This window comes from Falco naumanni, chromosome 3 (assembly GCF_017639655.2).
Source record: "Falco naumanni isolate bFalNau1 chromosome 3, bFalNau1.pat, whole genome shotgun sequence".
Lineage (NCBI taxonomy): Eukaryota > Metazoa > Chordata > Aves > Falconiformes > Falconidae > Falco > Falco naumanni.
Window position 1 is genome coordinate 9,222,725 of NC_054056.1, and position 23,366 is coordinate 9,246,090.

Genomic DNA, 23,366 nt, shown 5'->3' on the forward strand with positions numbered 1-23,366 from the left:
GGAACTGGATTTTGTTCAATACATTTCAGTGCAGTGAGAAATTAAAGTTTATGCAGGATCATGAACTGGACAGTGTTTGGTTTCTTGTGAAACAGTAGTTGCAGAGGCTGAAAGTAGGCTTTCCTGGTTACTTGCAGGTCAGGGGTTTGCTGAACTGCGCTCTCCAGAACACGGGATGATAGTGTTGATGACAGTTGGGAGAGTGAGGGTGTCCTGGATTTGTAAAAGGTCTTTCAGAAGTTGGATGAGATTTCTCTGTTGTCTTAAGCAGTTTTAAACTCCCAAATACAGAGGCATTAATGAGAAACATGAAGTTATTAGAATCATTTATCATTTTCTTTGAAGCTTACACTGGCATTTTGTGTAATTTATGACATTTCCTCCTTTTTATCATGAACTTCTTCAGATGAAGGGAAAAACAGCTGTTTCCCCTCAGAGTATCAGAGAAAAGAAAGGAAAAAAAGATGCTGTTTGTTTTTTGTCCAACTCGCTGATTCTGCTGATGACATGCCACAGAATCAGCGGCGCCTTGGGAATAATTAGACAGCATGTGGGGTTTAAACCCTTGTGGAAACGTGTCTGTCATCTAACTGGTGTGCTTCAGATGTCCTGTACTGTTCAGTTACCCATCCGGTAACTCATGTGGCTTGTTGTTAATCTTGCGTACTCTGAATCTGTAACTTCTGGCAAGATAGAGAAAAAGGGTAGAAGTGCACTGTACATGTGGAACTCTTTTTCAGGGTACTAGCCTTTTGGGGCAGGGAAGAGAAAAACTGCTAGGTTACAAACTTAGTGTGTAATCTTGGATGAAGAACTTTTTTCTTAGTTGCTAGTTGTCTTCATCTGTATAACAAGTACAGTAATGCCTTCCCAGAGTGGGACTGTGGAAACAGACATAAGCATAGGAGGAGCTCAGAAATAATGGTGATGGGAGAACAGAAGTGCATTAGGGCAAGTAAATGTGTAATTGTTGAGTTATGTTGGGAAAATGTCCACCCAGAAGGTTGGACAGTCTTCAGAAGATACACTGTCTGGATCAGTCTTTCATATATATATATATATGCAACATAAGGGGCTGCATGCTTCCAAATGCAGTCACACTCTTGCTTGGTGAGATGAGTTGGAGGTAGTGGGAAGCATTGCTCTTTTACGTGTTGTATCTACTAACCTAATTCATTACTTTGTCTGGTAGGAATGAGTTACTGCACAAGGTTTTCCTGTAGGACTTGTGCAGTATTCTGCAGCACATCAGAGTTCCAGAAAATTTTGCTGGTGTCAAGATGCCAGGCTATGGTGATTTCTGAAGAGATGAATGAATTATTTAATTGTACACACCCCTCCACAATCAAAGCTGAAAGACACTTGATTCTCTGGAAACAAATACTGTCATCCCTAGAATTTCCAGTAGAAAACTGACATAATTTTCTTCCTCTTTCGGTAGTCTGCATTCGTGGAAGTTGAATCCCTGGCTTTTCTCCTTGGCTAAAGAAACCCAAGTGGATCACCTTAAGGACCTGAGACAAGGGGGCACAGCCCACTGCCGGAGGGCTTTAAAGAAACTAAACTCTTCAGCAGATTTCAATTTAACCCTCTTTTATTACTTTTCTTTTTTATAATTTAAGTCCATTTCATGAGGCAGTTTGCATGTCCTTGAATGGAATCTCGTTACCATGAAAGCTTTTTTAGCATTGATTTCATAACAGTCTTAATTTAATAGCGCCATCATTACTCAGAAGCCCTGAGAGTGAGGCCCTGGCTTTCCAGGTCACTGACCTTTTAATTACAAACCTTGTTCTGATGGCCAGGTTATCGACTGGACAGCTCCCAACTCCTGCCCCCAGCATGAAGATGAAAATAACTGCCTTTCCTCCCCCACTTCCAGAAAAGGGAGGAAAAGAAAAGTAACCTCTTGTGTTTCCAAAATTAATTTTCTCCTTCAGCTTTACTTTGTAATTAATTCTTTAACATGTCTCAGTGAAGCTTGAACAGTTTTTACAAAGCTTTTCCTTGAGAAGAAAATACAATGCAAGCCAATAGAGTCCAGTGACAACTCGTACAAAAAATATAGCTAGTAACCTATGCTGTCAAAATACCTATTTGAGCCAAACTGCTGTGGCCCTCCAAGCCTTATGCTTTTCTAGATATGACCGTGTTTGATACAAGAATGTGTGATTGGGCCAAGAATGTAGACTATTCAAGGAATGCTAGATGACTTGCCCTTCTCCTCAACCTTGCTGACAGGATATGGATTTAAGGGATGGTGAAGAAAAGGAGTGCTGGTTTTGGCTGGGATAGAGTTACTATTCTTCACAGTAGCTGGTATGGGGCTGTGGTCTGGATTTGTACTGAAAACAGTATTGATAATACAGAGATGATTTAGTTACTGCTGAGCAGTGCTTGCACAGAGTCAAGGCCTTTCCTGCTTCTCACAGCACCCCACCAGTGAGAGGGCTGCGGGAGCACAAGAAGCTGGGAGGGGGCACAAGCAGGACAGCTGACCCCGACCCCGAAGGGATATTCCATACCATATGACATCATGCTCAGCCTATAAAGGTGGGGGAAGAAGCCCTGCTTTTCTGGAGTGGTTTAACCCCAGCTGGCAGCTAAGCACCACACAGCCGCTTGCTCTCACACACACACCCCTTCTGCCCCCAGTGGGATGGGAAGAGAATTGGAAGGGTAAAAGTGAGAGAACTTGTGGGCTGAGATAAAGACAGTTTAACAGGTAAAGCAGAAGCCATGCATGCAAGCAAAGGAATTCATTCACCCCTTCCCACCCAGGCAGCTGTTTAGCCATCTCCAGGAAAGCAGGGCTCCATCATGCATAAAAGTTGCTTGGGAAGACAAACACAGTCACTCCCAATGTTCCCCCTGTTCCTCCTTCTTCCCAGGTTTTTGCAAGAATATTCTTAGTATGTTATCAAATTCTTCACTATGAGAGTGGTGAGGCACTGGCACAGGTTGTCCAGAGAAGCTGTGGATGCCCCATCCCTGGAAGTGTTCAAGGCCAGGTTGGACAGGGCTTGGAGCAAGCTGCTGTAGTGGAAGGTGTCCCTGCCCATGGCAGGGGATTGGAACTAGATGATCTTTAAGGTCCCTTCCAACCAAAACTCTATGATTCTGTGGTTAAGCACCTTGAACAGATTAGTTTAACACACAAGAGAAAGTTCACTGCCTTAGGTAGAACCAGGGAGGGTGTGCTTTCTGATTAATAAGGAAGCTTGCAACAGGTGTTCAGGTGGCATAAAGTCAGTCTAACAGCTTGTGTAGACTTGCAGAAATGACTGTACAGGTTAAACGTAAGTCCATGCATTCTACATTTTCATAACACTTTTCATCTGAGGATCTTAGAGCACATTGTACCCATTAACTGTTGAAACTTTGCAGCTATTTGCATGGAGAATGGTTGATGGTGTGTATAGGGTTATCTAGATCTCACTGTGCTTTCCACTAAAAAACATCCACCTCTGAGGCAGAGGACATCAGTGGCTTAACATCACTACGTGGTTTTTAGGAGAGGAAATGAAGAATACTTTACCTAAGTGATCTTGCAGGGAGAGGGAGCTTTAGGGATACAGACTGTAATTACTGAGTAAAAAATTTACCAAGATTCTTGAAAAGCACTATGGGATATTTAATTACCAAAGATGCTTAGGCCTCTGTTTATGACTGCAAGACAGCTAATGTGCCTTATAATGTTTTGCTTAGGTTAAAGAAAAGTATGTCCTAAAACCAGTTTGTTCTTTTGGGGCCTCCCATCCAAGCTTTGGGTCAATACAACCCTGCATGAATGGGGAAATCTAGTTGTCTCCCAAGAAATTTATTAGGGATCTGAAAAATGAAGAGTGAGAGAATGAATGCTTCCGTTGCTAACAAACTCACAGCAGTTCCTATCTGAATCAGCGTTATCAGTAGTCACATCCGTTTTTGGCTCTGCTGTGTTTGCCCAGTGCTGATAATGTTCAGCATACAGGGAAGATTTTCACTGCTGGAGCCTTAGAATCCAGAAGAATAGATGTGGTCACAATCCAGAAATTAGTTCCACATTTCTGTATTTTGCATTAGTTGCTTTCTTTTTTCTTTCTGAAAATTATTGAGAATCCCTATCCATGTGCTGTGAAGGAGATGTCTCCCTGTCCTGCCAGTCTTCCGTCTGCATATCTGTCACTTACTGTTCAGTACCAGCCTATTCATCATGCTGACTTTTCCCCCCCATCAATTTTACCACTTTTTGTGATATTTGAACTTGTCATAAACTTCACGGATTTTTCTTAGCTTCTTTGGCAAGAAGGGACCTGCAGCATTAGCACTAACAAAATGCAATAAACCGATCAACCTTATGACATCCTGAAGAATCAGATATGGCTATCGTTTGGGGTTGTCAGTGTTTTTAGAAGAAAATCTTTATAGTTGATAGAAAGCCTTCACTATCATTCCACAAGATTTGGAAGGAGGTTTGGAAAAAGTAATCTATCTAGTCCCTGTCCACGTGGAAAAATCAGTTCATATCTCATCTTTGACTCTTGTCCCCGTCACTAGTAATTCACGAGAGAGCAGAAAAACACCTGACACTAGTTTAGGCATAACTAGCCAAGTGATGCAGTGTACAAAGGCAGGCAATGCTTTCTTTTTCCTACCTTTTTATATTTGTAATAGCCAGATGCTTAAGAAAAGTGTGTGTGTGTGTGTTAGATAGAAACTACTTCCAAGTGAGTTTGTTATTTTAGAATAACATTGTACTCGGTGTACATTTCATTGTTTTGTAACAGGTGTTTTTTTTTATAGCTCAGTGGTATCTAGAAACTAGGTTGAACAATACATTTCCATTCCACTGGAAATTCTGAGATTTGGAAATTTGTTTCTATATTAGATAGTGATTAACATTTAAAATCACAGAATTTTTTGAAAAAATGAAATATTATAGTCCAGATCAGTCTGTATTGATTGGACCGGAGTCTTTAATATTGTAACTGATATTAAAAGAGATTGAGAAGTATTATGATATGTACCATAATATTACAGTGAAAATATTTGGAAATTTTTTTGTTTGTTCTGAAATCATTACTTTTTTCCAGAACATTTTGGGGGTTTTTGAAGAAAGACTTTCTGTATTTGTCCTAGAAGTTTTCTGATGAGCTCTGCTTGGAACTAAAGAATTCTCTCATAGAAGTGTTTTTCACCAGCAGGAAAATGTATCGTTGTTACTGGATAGTTCCAACAAGCTTGTCATCATGCAGTGTTTTGTACTTGCACATTTGGCTTGAATACTCTAGACTGCTCAGTACGTTTCTGAGCATGAGGGAAAAAGTCCTACTTGGGCCCATTTAAAGGGAGCAGAAGAAAAGTCATGGAATACTGAAGGACAGTGTGTTGGTTTAAGCAAGATTATTTTAAAGGGCTTTGATACAAGATCTGCTATTTAATGTTAAAAACATGAAAATCTCAGTGACTTTCTCTTTGGTTTCTGTGTGAAGTGTTGAGAAATTGTATCACAGGAGGCACCCCTTTGATGTTTAATGATCTTGTGAAGAAGACTGAGGAAGCAACTCTCAAATTTTACACCCTCTAACTGCTATATATGTGTTCTGTAATGGAGGATACAAGTCACATTAGCGGTAATATTCTCACTTCAACCCAACCCATAGTGATCTTGAACCATTTAGATCTATACTCCACTGAACAAGAGAGGTGATTCATTTATATTGGGTGAACAGTCTGCTACATCTCCTGTTTCCATTGGGCCACAGAAATTCCTCAGTATTTCAGCGAAGAGTCCATAATCACCTTTGCCATGTTTTTGTAGCTTGGAAATTATTGATAAATTGAACAGATTGGTTTAGTGCCCAGGAAGTTGTGCATGCTGCGAAATATTGGTTGTAAGCTTAATTTTAACAAATAATTGGAATGTCATGGGTTTAATGATGTCTCTCCACTTGGCCGTCTGACAGTAACTATGTAATGTAAAGGAGCTGTTAAAAATGGCTTTGCAAAATTAACTCCTATTGCTCACTGAGTGTGTTTTGAGTCATATCTGCCTTGTTTACTGTCAAAATAATATTTCCATTCTTGGTAGCATTGAAAAACCAATATGATTACAGCAGAGTGAATTGAAGTCTGTTCTAGAAGACAGTGCTAAAGTAGGCAGTTATATTCTGCGTCCTGAAATTGTTAGCCTCAGTGATGGGCAAAAAAGACCCAGGCCCTAAGTCTGACTTGTAATTTTAGTGACTTATTTATCATGATTTCAAGTGAAAGTAAATGCGGAGTGCCAAAAGAAAGTCACTTCTGTATTTACAGTCTAAGAGCAGGCATTGGAGATCTGAGATATGACTGCTTGCTTGGCTTTGGGCAAGTTACTCGTTCTCAGCTTGCCCATCTGTAAAATGGGGTTAATTACCACTTTTGCATTATGGACTTAGTAAGATTTATGTTAGCTATGTTTATAAACTGCTTTGATATGCTTGTTTCCGAGTTCTTGGTGCTACAGCGTGTGATTTTTGAAGTTGCTTGCTGCAGTAAAAGCCACACTTGCAGAGAGGTTGAGAATTTACTTCTGTCAGCTGTGTATGGGAGAGCTACAAACTTTAGAATGTCAGAATGTCAAGGCTCAGGCAGATTGCGTGCAATCCTAATCCAGCCCTGCAGCTCTGACCTTTGAAGCAAGATTCACCTTGAGATAGTTGAAGGGAATCTATGTTCATTTGTATAAAATATTTTTGTGATAGAAGGAATTTGCTCTTCATGGTCATCCAGCCCAGGGTTTCCTCACAGTCTTCCTGGAGCGAGTAAAGGAATTCAGTTCCTGATTTGCTCAGTGAATGAGCCTGGTATTTTAAGTCTAAAGAGACAGCTTTCTCTCTTGGGGCTAAAACAAGGAGTGTAATTAGAATAATCGGTGTTGCTCTTCTGCTGAAATCCATCTCAGACTTGATGATACTTTCCTGCTAGGAAAGATAAAATAAGTTCCTGTACGAGATAATTCTCTAGGTTCTCTTAGACAACATTTCTGCTCGGTTTAAAACTATGTCTTGGGTACCCATGAACATGAAATCCTACTGTTTGCTTTTCTGCTACACACTGTTCCCTCTTGATTTTAATCTGGAGTGCAATCATTCTTTCCTTAGCTAAAAGGGGAATTTAGTTTTTCTTTCTGATGGAACCTAGTCCAGGCGAGACTCCACTCCCCTAGGAGCAGAGCAGAGAATTCATTCTCAATGAAATCTGAGGCTCTCTGAAGTAAAAGCTGTTGACTTTGTCATACCGTGCAAATGTGCACTGCTTTTAGCAAGACAATAAAGGGTAAATGGGGTGATCTCTGCTCCTGTGGAGAGGTCGGGTGGTTACATTACACAATCTTCTAGAGCATCTTGCAGCAAATACATGGGTTATATTAAAAGTTGCAATCATATCATTTTTTAAAAGTAAATTGCTGACCTTATGCAGTGGAATCAGCTTTATTGAATTTCGCCAAAAATGCGTTTATAATCCCCCCGCCCCCGCATACACATGATATTCATGTCCTTGCTGCCCATGTGGAAATGTCCCTTTTTATGGTGATAAAATTAAATTTGTCTTTGTCTCTGCCTTGCCTCACCTTTTAAGATTCCATCCTTAAGAGACACCAGTGGATATCTGTACCAGAGAATGAAGATGGGCAATATCCCTGCATGGCTGGCTAGCTGATTGTGAGCCAGCTGCCATGGAACAAATAAATAAGCTTTTCAGATTCAGAGGATAAATAAAGCTGAGGACAGGTGTAATGGGTATTTTTCTAGGAGTGTTGTGGCCTTAGCATAAGTAGGAATTTATTTTGGCTTGGAGGTACTTACGCTTTACTTCTGTACTTCTTCTAATTGCCACGCGATACAAAATGTAAAATGCACAAATAGTTATTGTGCTACTCATGTAATACGGTGTTGCGTGTCCTCCTTCACTAATAACTAACCTTAAAACCATCTAGTCTGTGGCCACCTACAGCCCTCTTCCTGAAATCACTCAAGAAAAAGGTTTTGCAGCATGCGCAAGAATTTAACAAACATATATCCCATATTTCTATACCAATTTGAATATTCAAAGTACTCTGCAAATATTAACTTACTAAGCTTGTGACATCTTTTGTGGAATGGCAAGATTGTAAGATTAATTTAATGTATTTCTGATTACATTTTCTCTTCTTTGTTAGACCTTTACATTCTACGAACAGTTTGCAAACTCTGAATTTCAGTGGGTAACAGAGGAAATACCATCCCCATTTTAGATGGAGAAGCTGAGTCAGGTATAGTAAGAACAGTTAGATCTGAGATAATTCTAACTCCCAGTCATATATATATATATATATAAATAAAAATAGATATAACCATACTGTTCCATACTATGAAGGTGATGTGCTGATGTTTATAGCATTTTCAGTAAAATTGCTCAAAGCATTTTTGTGTTTATCCTCTCCAGGCCCCAGCTGCTTTGGAAGGGTGGGAGAGGTTAAACTTAAGTTTTGTTCAATAAAATCAACACAAACCATCTAAGTAGATGAAGGGGCAGATTGGCCTCTGCAGTGTTAGCATGTATCCCTGCTAGAGCATCTCCCCCAGCCTGTCTTCCTTGTTAGGTAGTATTTAAAAGGCTAGTTGCTCAGAGGTACAGAGAAGCATATCAGAATATCATTCCTCCTGCTCTTCAAGTAACCAGGAGAATGCAGCTGTTAAACTCAGAAATGTAAAATACATGTTTAAAAGATGACTCTGTATGTGTTTAAAAAAGAGAGCGAGAGAGGATTCAAGGGAACCAAAAAATAGCAGGTTCCATTACTGTAATTAAATGGCAGCATTTAACCTATCAGGCCGTTGCGTGTATGTGAGAGACGAGCAGGGAGCTGCATTTGAAATGATCACTGTCTTCCTTGGGGGATAGAGTAGTTAAATAATTTGTTTGTGAGGTGTGAGTTCAGTGTAGGGTAAAGCAAGTGCCTGCGTGTGTGTGTGTGTGTGTGTGTGTGTGAGTGTGTGTATCTTAGAAGCTAGGGATGGCTGTGTGTTTACTGAGAATACCCTGGAGGTTGGTATTAACTAGCACGTGCACTGTCAGTAAGAACACAAGCTGCTCTTGCCCATTTATTAGGTTATCTGCAGAGTCAGGGCCTCACCTGGTCCCAGATATTGCATCATAAAAGGAGAGCTTTTTTTCACGCTAGGCCACCTGAGACAGACAGGAGCGGCAGTAAACGAAAACCAGGGAGGAAATCGGGGAAGAAAAGAATCAAAGCCCTTTTGGGTGAGCTTTATCTGCTGCAGTGACTGTAAAGGGTAAGTTGTTCTGTCTGGTTGCTGGACTTGGCAGTCAGGAATGTGGGGGCTTTGTCATCCCTGGGGGACCAAGGGCAAAGCTGCTGCTCAGAGATCTACTACCCCTTGCACAGCACGTCAAACAGTTGCTTCCCCTGCAACAGTGTTCTGCCTGTGCCTGACATGATTTCTGTGCTTCAAGACTGTAGTGTGCAAAATTACATGGAGAGAGGGATCTGCAAAGTGCATCCTTGGCCCTTCATTATTGACCCCGACTCTGCAAAAGGCTCTTTGAGCAACCCTGTGTAGTGGTGCTGATGAGGAGCATCCTCAGAAAGGAGACACGTTCTTATATAGTGCCCAGAAGGGAATATCTTCCCATTTTTATTCACTCCCTTTTTATCTGTGAGGCAATTCCTTTGTTTAGGGGGTATTTCCTAGTCCTGGAACTCGCAAGAGCTATCCTAATACAGTATGAGTTGGTGCTAGTAGCAAGTTTTTCAGCTGCTTCAGCTGCCTCACCTACTGATCTGACTTGTGTTACGTTGCAGGAACATGCCCATAAATGTTTCTTAATCTTCACTGCCGTTTCTGTGTGAATTCTGTGTAGCCGCTCCCATTTTAACTCCTGGGCTGGAGCTTTTGTGAGGCTCCAGAAGACAGCAGACAGTGTTAAAAAAAAAGATATTTTAGTATTTCCATTTTGAACATTCAATCCCAGTGACTGGATTTTGAGGTCAACACTTGGCTGAAAGGAGACCAGAGAAATGCCATGTGTTTTAGCACCCAGTCAAAGCAAAACATGAATTTGAGTCCTTGTGTACTTTGGTGAGAGTTAGAAATCTGTAAATATTTCCAAAGATGATCTGCAAGCACCAGAAAAGAAAAAGGACAAACTTGTTACTTGAATAAATCATTTATTGTAAAAGCCTTACCTAGCTCAAATGCATATGATGTAGGTATAGCTTCTCAAAACTGTCAGTTAGTCTTTGTATGTGATAATTGTGTCAGTCTCAAACATTTCACAAAGGATATTGTGTAATAATATTCCTGTTTTACAGATGTAGAAACTGAGGCAGATGGAGGTTAAATGACCTACACAAGGTCAATAGCAAGGCTGGGAATAGAACACAAATGTGTAGAGGCTTTTTATTATACTAATAAGGAAACTCTGGAGGTGTGTTTGGCATGGTAATCGGAACCCTAGAGAACTAGAAGCAGTTAGTATGTTCTGTGCATGTCCCGAGGGAGCAATGATGAAACTCCTTTCCTACCTTACCACTCCAGTTCTCTGTGTGTGGTCACCACAGTTTTTCCACCACTTAACCTCGTTATTTTTAGTATTGTTAGCATTAGTCGTCCTTTGGGCATTTAATCCAGACTCCTTTAATTTTCTCCAGAACTCTGAAGACCTGTTGAAGGCACATGGGGAGAAAAAATTAACAATAAACAAACCAAAAGATGAAAAATGATCTTTTGAAACTTCTGCTATTTTGTTGACTTGTCCCCTAATGTTTTTGTCTTAGCTCTTCTTTTATCACGAAGGACCATGCTTGAATGTGTAATCTTGGTTTCTTAAAAGTTCGTTTGCTATTGTTTCTTTCTTCTCCACCCAAGATTAACATCCTGTGTGATGACATAGATGGTTGTTGTCTAAGTGGACGCGATGTAACCAACAAAATTGTGAAGGGTGGGTGGAGAAATATTTATACAGTTGTGTTAAAAATTACAAAGTAGGTTTGCCTTTTAAACAGAAGGTATTTCAACACTTATTGGCAGCATCAGCCTTTAATTTTACAGGTGGCTAGCTTTGTAGTAGCATTCAGCAAACAATATTTTAATGGCATGTAAAAAAATTTCTCTAAAACGAAAGAAGAACGAGGGTGATTTATAATCTGTAATGAATACTTGCTGACATGTCTTTTTATAATAGTGTATTAGCGTCTCTGTCTTTCTGGGGGAAGTGCAAACCAGATTTACCTGAAACATTTGTACTATAGTAATCAAATACCTAGTATTTAGATGTATTTTTCTTAATTGAGCTTATCTTCTCAGTATGGGTACCTGACTCCTAGGTGTCTAACATCGATTCCACTTTAAGAAACCAGGTTAGAGGAGCAAAAACACGCCATAAGGTTGTGAGAAAATAGCTGTCAGGAAAAGGACTTACTCATGCATTCGTGGCTCCTTCACCCAGTGTTGACTTCTTTATGTTTCCATATATTTTTGCACCATACTTGCATGTATTTTTGCTTTTTTTTAGAAACATGCAGCTGTAGTGACTGTTTTCCACGCTCCTTATAGCAACTTCCTGAGAGAGTGTACAGTATGCACTGTTGTACTGCATATTCGATGTTCTGTTCTGTGCGTTCTTCAAACACTAAAACTTCATTTAGTATACATTTTATATGGTTTTTTTGTGTGATAAGTCTGGACTAACAGGTTTCTTTTCTTCCTTTCTAAAGTTCAAAGTTTTGAAAGTAAAAGAGGAATGACATTGAGGCAAGTTGCTCTTTAGATTGCAGTTAATCTTAGTCTGCAGAGGCTACTCTCTGACAGGTGTTTCTAGTGTAGAAAATAATCCAGATGCTCTTGGTAGTGTGTTTGGGGCAATCAGTAATTCCAGAGTAATATAGGGAACTGGGAATGGTGCATCAGGACAGACTTTCTCATTCTTATATATAAAACAAAGTCATCCTTCCAGATACTCTAAGAAATTTGGTTAAAGAATTCCTTAAAATGGCTTGAAATTGCTGCTGTTTTACACAATTCCTTTCTTTTGAATGCAGAGTTGGGGGGAAGGAGAGGCCTGAATTGCAGGCCAGCCTAGTCCAGTAACAACAGATCAGCAGTGACTTCTAACCTGCAGGAATTCCATATTAGGGCCAGGCTGCTAGGTCAGATGGAACGTGGACTGTACTTGGGCCGTGCCACTGAACGGCCCTGGCGCATGCGCTCCTCTGCTGCGCTGACCAAGGAGGGCTTGGAGTCCCAGGTGTCTGGATGACTGCAGATCCTCCAGGCCAGCTCCTTCTTCATCACTTCAGTGATGGAATTCTTGTGATGTGCTGGTTCAAGTTGTTGAAAATGCAGCTTAACACAGAGTTCCGAAGGTAGATCAAAACCAAACCTCTTATATAGCCAGTGTATAGCGAGTGTTTACCTCACCTGAATTTAAGACAACCTCCAGCTTTCTCCTTAGAAGCTCCTGAAGATAATATCACAGATCAAAGAGTAGCCAAAGGCCAATCATTTTGTTACTCTTGCTCAACAAGCTGCTTAACAAAGTATTTCTCTTTCACGCAAAGTAAATGATCTGAAGCACAAATGTTTTCTGACACCGCTGTTTTTAAAATTTGTGGTAAGTTTTGGTAATGAAGTTTAGTTTCTAGGTTTTTGAAGTGCTGTGTACCAAACTCTTCTACTTCTGGAAATGAACTTGTAGAAGAAATTAATAGCCTTTCACCTTTATAGAATGATTTTTGTTGTACTTCCCAATTTAATAGAAGGGGAATTTCATAGACCTGATGTTTGCCCTGGGTAAGTTAATTCATTTGTGTATGCAGTGTTTTTCTTTCCTTGACATAGACTGTTGAATGCTTTGGGTCTGACTGCCTTCTGCTCTTTTTCTGCACAGTACCTGGCACAATACCTGCACAGTGAATGCCTTTTGGGGTCTCTAAAGAGTATTATAATACAAGTAATGAGGATCAGGAAACGTCACCATGAGACTTGTTTCTTTGAAGGAATAACAGCAAGCATTTGCAGATAACAGGTTGGGTGTGCTTGGAAACTTACCTGTTTAGTGTATCTAATACTGGGTTTCTCTGAATGCATAGTCTTATTCATAGGAAGGTTGTCAGCTGTGGTAACAAATTATGACAGCACTATGGTTACTAGAATAGTGTCTCTTCCATTATCTGGATTTTCTGCCCTGTATGGGCTTCTTTTAAACAAATGTCAGAGCCCTGGTTATGTTCTATTCCTGATAAACTGCATTAGAATTGGCATCCTGGCATAGAGTCTTAATTTTAGAGATCCTGGCATAGACATTAATTTTAAATCCTTTCAAATATGCAGAGGTTTTTGTTCTCTGTGTAGTGTTTTCACATCATGTACTGGCTGAATAGGATGTCTTGTGTTCCCGTGTTACAACATTGGCTTCCAGCTTAGTCACATGCGTTGTCTTTTCACCCCTAGTGGATGGAATGATCCTCAGGTGGACTTACTCTACCATTGTCCATGCTAAGGAGGTTTTCCATCAGGTACTGTTCTTCTGCTTGAATGAAAATAGAAAGGAAAAACTGAAGGCAAGAGAACTAAAAATAAAACCCACAGATGATGATAAAATAAAATTTCCTCCTGTTTTTAGAAGGAGATATTTTTATTTATGTTACAGAAAGACTTGTTTCTTCCGTCTTTTTTGCTGATCATGGTATTCTTAGAATAACTCTGCAGTACACAGGTCTTCAGAAGAAGGCACCCAGGACTGAATTTTTGCAGTGTTTTTGCCTATGCTTGTTGTGTAGGAATTTAACTGGGCTTTGTAATAAAACTTCTGGTGCTGTAATTCAGGTTACTGAGGACTTCTGGACACGTCTTGTTGGATTTAGAGTCATGTTGCTGTCAGCCTTTTTTCTAATTTGAACTTTTTGTGAAGCAGAAATTATGCGTGTTGAATTATGCTGTCTGCTACCTGAAGATTTGTTGTAGATTAATTCAGAAATGAGGTGTCCAAATCCCGTTAAGGCTGTGATAGCGCTGCATCTAGCAGGACTTTTGCATTTCAGGATCCTGAGTCCGAGTCCCATTACCCAGCCATTTTGTCCTGCATGATGTTCCTTGTATTCTGCTCTTAGCGCTTTGGCCCCTGAAACATATAACTTAGTATTGGGAGCTTTTACTTAAGATACCCCTTCCTTGTCTCCTATGTGGAACAGAGATAACATACTTCATAGAAGCAAGGAGCTTACTTTACATTAGAAGAGGAAGACCTGACCTCTCTTACTACAAGTGAAACTGTATTTTCCCTGCCTTGAAACTACCAGTGAAATACATTTTGCACTGACTTACAATGCTGTGATTTATGCTGTGATATACTTTGTGATATTACAATGTCCTTTTGCCTTTGTGTTTGATTTTCCCCCCCTCTAATACATTTTAGTGGGTATGTTGTCAGTGAATGGGGGTATTTACCCAAAATGCCCATAGGAGAACGAGGCATTCTCCCTGCTGTTTGCTGCCTTAGAGAAAGAATCCTCTGCTTTTTTTCCCCTCCCATTAATATCACTGCAAATTTTTTTTTCTGTATCTTTCCTCCTTGTTTTGAAATAGTATTAACAAGGGAGATATTTTTAAATAGAAAACAACTCTAAGGAAACATATTTCTCTTTCTCTGTCTCATGTACACACACCTACTATGTGTTACACACAAACCTGAATGAGTGACCAGAAGCAACTTTTTTATTTTACATTTTGAACTTCTCATATATAGAAAATGGGGAAGAAAAGTTGTGGTACTTGTTCCTGGTTTTTGCATTCCAAGACATGCTAAGCAAGTTGCTTGCCCTTTCTTATGCAGAGTGAAAATACTTTGATCCAGTTTTCTGAAGACAATACTCATTTCATAAGAATATTTAATCAGTAGAAAATAGGGAGGATTTAGTTTGTTTGTTTAGTATTTAACCAAGTGAATAAGGCAGATTAGGGAAGGGGGGGGACACTGGACCCATAAACAAGGTGATATATAATATTTTTTTTCGTTCTCCTTTTAAATAAATACCGATCAGCTTTATGTTCAGAGACAATAGGAGCCGTTGGCTTAAATTTGCAGTTTACTGTATTTATGGCTGTAATATCAAGGTGCTGCCGTCGTAATTTCATGCCCCAATGAGAAGAGCAAGGTCGAAGCAAATGCTTCCATCGGCATCTGCTAACACACTAACTCATAAACAAGGCCCGGCTGGATCAGGTGGCACGGAATAATACAGGCTAATGAAATACAGCACAGCTTTCCATTACTGTTAGTTTTTACAGTGTCGTCATTACGTGTAATTTATGTTTAAAAAATTCAATTTTATACAAGGCTCTGGGAAATAGGGGTCTGCAGGTCACCCGACGACTTTTAACGGCTCTGAGAGTCCTTATTGCACTCTACTGTTCCAACAAAATGTTAATAATAAATAAAAAAAAATCCCTCTTTTACTTTTTCTCTGGTTTGCATATCTTGCTCTGTCTTTTTAATTACAAGTGGCTAAGGAGAGTTTGGGGCTCTAGATGGTGTCAGGAGTTATCCCCTCTACTGATGCTCCCAGAGGGGGGTTGCTATCTGCTTGCTTTTCTTTTGTCTGTCTATCAATCACCTGGGGTCCTGTAAATGGAGTAAACACAGCTGAGGAGAGGGAGATACTTAACAACCTCTCTCCCAAACCCTCACCCTCTGACATTGCCCTCCTCTCCTCCATTACACTTCATTTTATTATAGACTCCAAAAAGCTTGCCCAGGAAGAGAAACTGCTGCCAGATTTATTTATTTATTTACATTTGTTATGCCAAAATACTTTTTATTTTAACCTTTTCCTTCCTGGTTGCCTCACTGTAATTCGTAGTTAGCATTGTGCTGTCAGACAGGTTTCCCTTACTTATTCTAGTGCCGTGCAACGGGAGGTTAGAGCACCTTTATCCGTTCTGATTGCTGCTTAGTCACCCTGATGGGTTAAAGTATATAATGTTTCTTAAAGATTGCAATTACATAATTAACAGTCTCGTAGATAAATAAAGCTGTAAGAATTCAAAGCCCTTTCAGTAGCTTATCAAATTACTTTTACTTTGCATTTTTCGGCCTGACAGTTGAGGCTAGTCAGTTTGCCTTTGATGTTTGGGTTCCTTTACACAAAGTTTGAGCTGGAAGTCCAGCAGTAGGATGTTTACATTAAAATAGTGTGTATTAATGTAAATGAAGGGTAAAAAAAAATCAGAGTGATGTTTCTGAGACCTTAGGTTTTGTTAAAACTTTGGGTTGGTCTCAGCCTTATAAATGCTTTATGAACTAAGACATGGGAAAGAAAATGGATCAGGAGACTGTGCCTTTCTGACCTTTTTGCGGTGTGTTCAGCTAAGCACAGAGTAGGATATAGGACAAACATTTGATGAAAGAATCACCCAGCACTGTGTGTAACTGACGGAACAGGTGGAACCGTTAGTCTGGATCAGATCCCAGAAGGTTTTTACGATGATTCTTTTAAAATGTGGCCATGTTCTTTCTGAGCAGAGTTGACTCAGTGGCTTCCAGGAACAGGAGTGTAATGTCATATCAGGGTGTCTACCCGTAGATCTTCCTTTTAGTCATATAATACCACGCTCTAATTTCGGGTAGCCTTATAGTTTGTTGTAGCTAAACAAGTTGTCCTGTCCTTTTGTGTTTTCTTCTTCATGGAAAGTGTGTGCATATCTGAGAAAAACAACAGTAGATACCACGCCGCCCTGCACCCCTCCCCTGCCTTTTGTCCCTGCAAAAGGATAGGTGTGATGATTGCTTCAGGGTGGTCTGTCAGAGTGGTAATAAAGCTGGCTTTGGAAACCCACAAAAGTAACTTAATTCTTTCCACCACCTTTCCCTATTATGGCAGAATTCTTAATTTCTTCCTAACCAGAAATTTTCTCCCTAAAACTAATGTTGCCTTCAGATTGTGAAAATCTTGCATTAATTACTGGATTGAGCAACACGAGGAAGAATATAATTAAGTATACGATACACTCAGTGGATGGGATAGGGAAAAGAGTTGTCACTGGAATGTCAGAGCCTGTGTCAGAGAAGGAGAAGGAAAAACTTAGTGGCTCATCTTGTTAAGCTCATGCAAGGGTTTTGCATTGCAATTATTGCTACTGTGTTTCCAGAAAATAGAGAAGAATGGGTTTTTGGTAAAACCATAGATTGGGGCTCACATCTGAATTTGTTTTTCAGACTGTCAGAGGTTTGGTTTTGACCTTGGAGCACTTCTCGTACCTGTATGTCTCACTTCTTCCTCATCTGTGAAATACGGGTAACGGTACTCCTCTAAGTGCTCCTCTACTTCAGAGTGGTTGTAAGAGGAACAGCATTTGGATGTACATGAGGTCCTTATATTAAATAATAGTAGATATTATATAGAAGTGCCTAAACAGACAGGCAAGTCTTAAAGTTCTTGGGCAAAGGAGTTTTTTATACAACACCTGAGGTACAGGCACCAAGAGATGCATGTGACAACCTGTTTTATTCTCTGACTTGCTCTGATTCTGTGTTTAACTACAATTTACAGAGGCTGAGCAATCCCTGAAAATTGAATGGCAGCAGTGACAATCACAGGAGAGGGTCAGCAAGAACCTTCAAGTGTAAAACAGTCATGGGTGCTAGATTATTCCTGAAGCCTGAAAGGAAATTTTAAGGCTTTGTGAAAATTATGACTAATTCTTTGCAGTGGCTGTGGTGCTGTGGAGGAATGAAATGGATGGCTGGGGGAAGGGAATAGGTTTGCATTCTGTAGGGCTATGAAGACAGTTTCCTCGCATCCTTCTCCTCAGCTCAGTCCTTGCTCAGTACCCTCTGTGGTTAGATTATTCCTTGCAGATAGCAATCAACTGGAAGGAAGTGTGTGTCTAATTTGCATGAGATTATTTAAAACAAAAAAAAAGGTCTGCATTAGTCAGGGTGATGGTAAACAACGCAAAGAGATGCCTTTTATAATATAGCCATGGCTCAGCTTTCAAAGCCAAATATAATTCACTTACAATTGGCAGTTTCCTTTATTGTTCCTTTTAACCTTTTGCATTCTGTATGGTCTTGATCTTGCTGCAACTCCAGATAAACTAAAATGTTTGTTTTCTGAAGTGTTGAGAAAGTGGATTTAGAGCAATTCTGTTAAACTGAGGTGATTTTCTTGACACATACCTCTTAGAGAGTTATATTCGACACAAAGCTCCAGTTTTCATGGCACTGCTTTTTCATCCAAGGGAAAAGGTATTATTTTTGGGATACCAACATCCTGCTAGATTAGAACAATGAATGGACCATGGCTACTTTTTTATATAATGTGGTGACAGAAGGACTGTGGTAAAATAAAGCAAGGTGAGATATTGAACAGATGACACTTTGATCTGGTTTAGAAATGCCCACTTTTCTATGCAATTAATATATCACGGTTGAATAATTTGGGGCGTGGAAAACTCGTACGGTGTGCATACATGTGTGTAGGTGGTGAATATGAAAAAAATTCTGTCCAAAGGGAATTTTGATGAGTTAGTTTCTAATTGCCTGAGGACAGTCTTAGAATATCTTGTGTATTTTTGTTACTGTGTCTGAGAAATGACAACTATGAAGAGAGGTGTATTTCTGAATCCACAGATGACTAGTTGCAGTGCAGATTTATTCCAAATATGTGCTTAAGGAATCAGCTCCTGGAGATTATTCCCTCGATGCTTGGGAGGCCAAGATGACAGTGCCTTAAAAACATCTTGTCCAGAAGAATAAAAAGGAGGTGTTCCGAGGTGATGGCACTCCCAGTGTTCTGCTCTGATAATTAAGAAGGGGTGTTAGTTGTGGTGTTCTTTTGTGTAATGCTACTAGTACCATGAACGAGACCACTTCGCAAGGCAGCAGAATAGTCCGGGGAAGTAATAACAATTTTAATTTGCCAGGAATTCAAATGTGAAAGGTTTCGCATAACTCTGTCATTCACATCACCTTTTTGTTCACAGTACAGCAAGGTTTTAATGGAAACAGTGATACCTGAGTGTGCCTAGTTGGCAAGACCAGAATAGTCCCAGAAGTGCATTTTAACTGCAAAAGGCTTTAAGTTGTTTTTTTTCTCAAGCAAGATGAGAATAGAAGGGGCAGTATGGTTAGGAAACAATAAGCATTGGTTCCTGCTCTTTTTGTGGAATGAGGTAAGGATCCTCCATAACTTCTATACATTTCAGAATGTTAAATATTATCAGATTTGCTATCTTTGCATGGAAACAGAACAAAATACCCTGCTCTACTGGGAGCCACATTTGCACCCAGCAGCTAATGTTGTCTCCATCTTTATGACATTCCATAGTTGCTAGTGACCTGCAGTGCTGGCATCTGTTTATATTTTCTCCAACATTGGATAATCAGGAGCTGGCTAAAATGGTTTCTTTCTGATTAGGACTTTGCTTTTAACATGGATTAGACACCATAAATACTGTTTTTTTGACTAGAGCAGTAGGCTGAGTTGTGTCATGTGCCTTTTATTACTCTGACTGCAAGTCTTGTTCCATACTGTTATGTTTTGGTTCCTTACTATTTGAGGCATGCATCACATGCAAGTAAAGGAGTGATTTGTTCAGATTGCAGGACCAGAGATCAGGAAATTCAGATTTCTGATACTGACACTGACAATATTCTGTTACGTTAGAAAAATTACCTAACTTCTCTGTGCATCAGTATCTGCACTGTAGAGTAGATAGAACACTATCTCACAGGAACTCACAGTATCTCATGTACTCAAAGGAATAGGGAGAAGACCCGTTAATAGTTATAAAGCCTTGTGAATGCTAGAAACACTGTGTTAGTGCTTTATGACACTAAATAACACTTCTGAGGCAGACTTGTATATATATATTTCTGGCAATATTGTTTGTGCTACAGATTATTCTGTCTAGACCCCCAGTATGCAGTGAAGTTTAAGATCCTGAACAAATTTATTGAAACTTGGGTAATACACCCAGAAGCCTGGCCATTGTCTTTATTGTATCTCTCTTAATGTTAAAAAGCTGAGTGTTTTAAAGGATTAAGTTCAGGAATTTCATCTACCAGCATGGATCTGCGAGTAGAGGGGATGGAGAGAAAGCATGCCCCGTTTTTCTCCCACTGCTGTCACATTCATACCATTTTCCTCACTGTGCTCAGTCCCTACAACAACTGCGTGAGGATCAAGTGGTCTGTCTTTTCTAGATCTCTTTCCTTAAATCTGTATTCTCGCTTCCAGCCTTTCTGAATGCTGTTGCATATGTGCTGCGTGTATAGTTAAAGGTGCTGGGTCACTTCACGTGTTCCTCATAGCAGGGACACTGGGTTTTGTCTGCCTCTGTGCAGGAGAATAACATAATAAATGATGCAGAGCTGTCCAGGCCCCACAGCATGGTGGCCATCTGAGTACTAAATTCTTTTTCTAGAGGTTGTTTTCTTCTGTTGGAAAAAACAATCCAGCTGTGCTTCCTTCTTCACAGATGCTGGTCATCGTGAATCCTTTAGCTGCTTTGCTTTTCCCCCGTGTTGGCCAAATCCTTTCCGTATGTTGTGGCCAATTGCAGATGGTCATCCTGGCATTTCCTGATGGCAGGAGTGACTGCACCAACATGTACCATGTGTGCAGTGTTACTACAGCTCTGCGTGAAATAAAATCCAGGCTGCCCTAGGGCAATCTAATCATGCAGCAATAGGCCGGGGCAATGCTAAGCTGAAAGTTTGGGCTTGGCCTTGTTTTGATCTGTTTTGTTATAGTTTTATTTCCTCCTTACATTCTGTGTCCCATTCATACTAATCACAGTCAGTCCTGATTTTTTCTTTTTATTTCTGCATTTGTCATAAAATAAAGCAAATTATTCCCGTCTTCGGAAACGATCTAGACTAATTAGTCGTCTAACCCAATAATTAGTTTTTTGTTTCCCTGTCTGTTTTCATGCATTATTGTTAGTTTTTTCCCCTCTTTTTTTTTTTTACACCATTACAGATTAAAATGAGCCACATTTGCAGTTGATGGTATCTTTTTTTCGGGGGAAGAATGGAGAATTGCAATAGAAAGCTACTTCAAAAGCAGCAATAAACTCAAGGATAAATTAAGGAAATTGAATGAGCCACATTTGGAAGCAGCGTTGAGGCTAATATTCTGTCGCTTAAGGTTAAATTGCAACAGAGAAAGAGAGAGGGAGACATTCCAGTGAATCCAAAATTGGGGAGGCATTACTGCTCAAGTCATTGCCAAAATTCTTTGCAGCTTGAAAGGGTTCTGCCTGGCTTCAGAATTTAATTATGCGTGCATCAAGTGGGTAAAGGTGCTAAACTGATTTCATTTCCTCTGCTCCCCCAGGCCTGACAGATGAAGAAATTGACCTGGCTTTCCAGCAGTCGGGCACAAGCACCGATGAGCCACAGTCCCCGGGTCCTTCTACACAGCTGGTGCCAACTCAGCCCTCTCATCCTGTGGTGTACAGTAAGTAATACTTTGAAAAACATCTGGTCCTGTTGCTTTCTGCAGTGATTTCTGCAGCATTTTCACAGATTTCTGTGCCAGATCCTAGATTTTAATTCAGCTAACGCCATACTTTGTCAGAATTGGACACCAAGTGCTACTTTTGAATGCACTTCATGGTGGTTGATGCTTGTAACAAGATCATACTATGCAAGGAAAATGAGATACAAACAAACAATCATCATCTACAAACAAACATTGTAAGTACTAGCCTGTGACACCTCTTGACCTGAAGGTGTACAGTCAATATGAATTAGATTCTGACCCACTGTAAGGACCTGAAAAAAGCATTTAGTCAACTCAGGACTAAGTCTTCCCTTCTAAAATGTCAGGTCATGCTTCCCTTCATCAGTAGGGTTTTCTAATATTTAGTTCGCTAATACATGATAGAGCTGATAGATTCTTGGATAGAAGGTATTATAAAAGTGCAACACTATTACGTCTTTAGTTATTGCAGTGGTAGACTCTGTTCAAGAAACTGTTGGACAGCATCACAGAGTTTAGTTTTTTAGTTAGAGGGCTTACTTTCTTAACTAGTCAGGCAACTGATCAGTTCACAGAATCATAAAATGTCTCAGGTTGGAAGGGACCCATAAGCATCATGGAGTCCAACTCACTGCTCCTCGCAGGACTACTTAAAACTAAACCATATGACTAAGAGTGTCATCCAGATGCTCCTTGAACTCTGTTAATGCCTTGAGCAGTTACTTGAAAGAGGTGTATTTTCAGCACAAACAGCAAGCTAGAATACAAGTCTGCAGGACTTAGTCTGTTACTTCCTCTGTGTGAGTTGAAGGCCTGGCTCAATGGACCCCCAGTTTGAATGAGTTTTAAGAGCGCTGTCAGGTTACAAATAATAATAAACTGTTAATATGTGTCCTTAATTTTAACAGGCTTTCTCTCTCCAATCTTAAATAATCTGAGGGTGACAACAGAAATTCTGTGTAGACCGTGTGGATGTGATTGTATGATTTTGTGTACAAAGTACACTCTCAAAGAATTTTTAAAGTCCCAACATAATCTGTGTAGACTCAAAATTTACATATGTATTTGCATTTTAAAACAAACCTCGCAAAAAAGTATCTAAGCTCCAAACAATAAAAACCAAAGCACACACCATTAAAAATCCATCAAAAAAAGCTGTTCAGCTCACATGTGTGTGTGGCAGTTTGAAAATCACTTCACTTACCTGCCAAGTATTAAGAATAGAATTTTGATATTGCTCCTAAACAGCTCTCGGTCAGATACTGACTGATGTAACAGTCCACTTAGGGCTGTGTTTATTAGTTTATGACATAGTTTTGCTATTGCTATAGAAAATACTAGACTTGCTTTCTGAGTTTTTAAATACTCTGGTTTGGCACAGTGTGGGAAGATAAGCGTTTGTGATGAAGTTGGGCTCAGAACTGCAACATTTCAGACTGTTGTGTTTGGTGTGCTGGTGAACTCCAGGACTGAATTCTGCCTCCTGGGCTAATACCTGCCTGCTGTAGTTCACAGAAAATGCCAGAAAAGCAAAATTTGCTCTCTTGCCGAAGAAACAGTGCTAGGTCCCTCGTAGTGCTATTCATTGCTTATTCAGCTAACCCTTATGACAACCCAATATTGGAAGAGTTAATCCTCCCTTATAGTGTTCCACTAATATGAGTAGGGCAGGAAAGAAGTATGGGATTCAGACTGGAAAACATTGTCATCACTGTTCACCCTTGCAGCTTTATTACTGTTTGGGTTTTTTTTCCTTTTACTATTTTGGCTTTCCTCAAAGCACCAGCTCCCAATTTTTTCTTACTAGTTAAGACTCTTAACTAATATTTAAACATAAAAGTGTTCCCAGTAA

At 39.9% G+C, this 23,366-nt stretch overlaps 1 protein-coding gene across 1 annotated transcript in view; it reads left to right on the top strand.

Annotated features, from left to right (window-relative positions):
• Positions 1-23,366, top strand: part of PEX14 (peroxisomal biogenesis factor 14) — an 80,329-nt gene that overhangs the window by 40,470 nt on the left and 16,493 nt on the right. Inside the window, exon 4 of the mRNA XM_040585457.1 lies at positions 21,368-21,490. Coding sequence (XP_040441391.1) covers positions 21,368-21,490 — 123 coding nt within the window. The remainder of the gene's footprint in view (positions 1-21,367; positions 21,491-23,366) is intronic.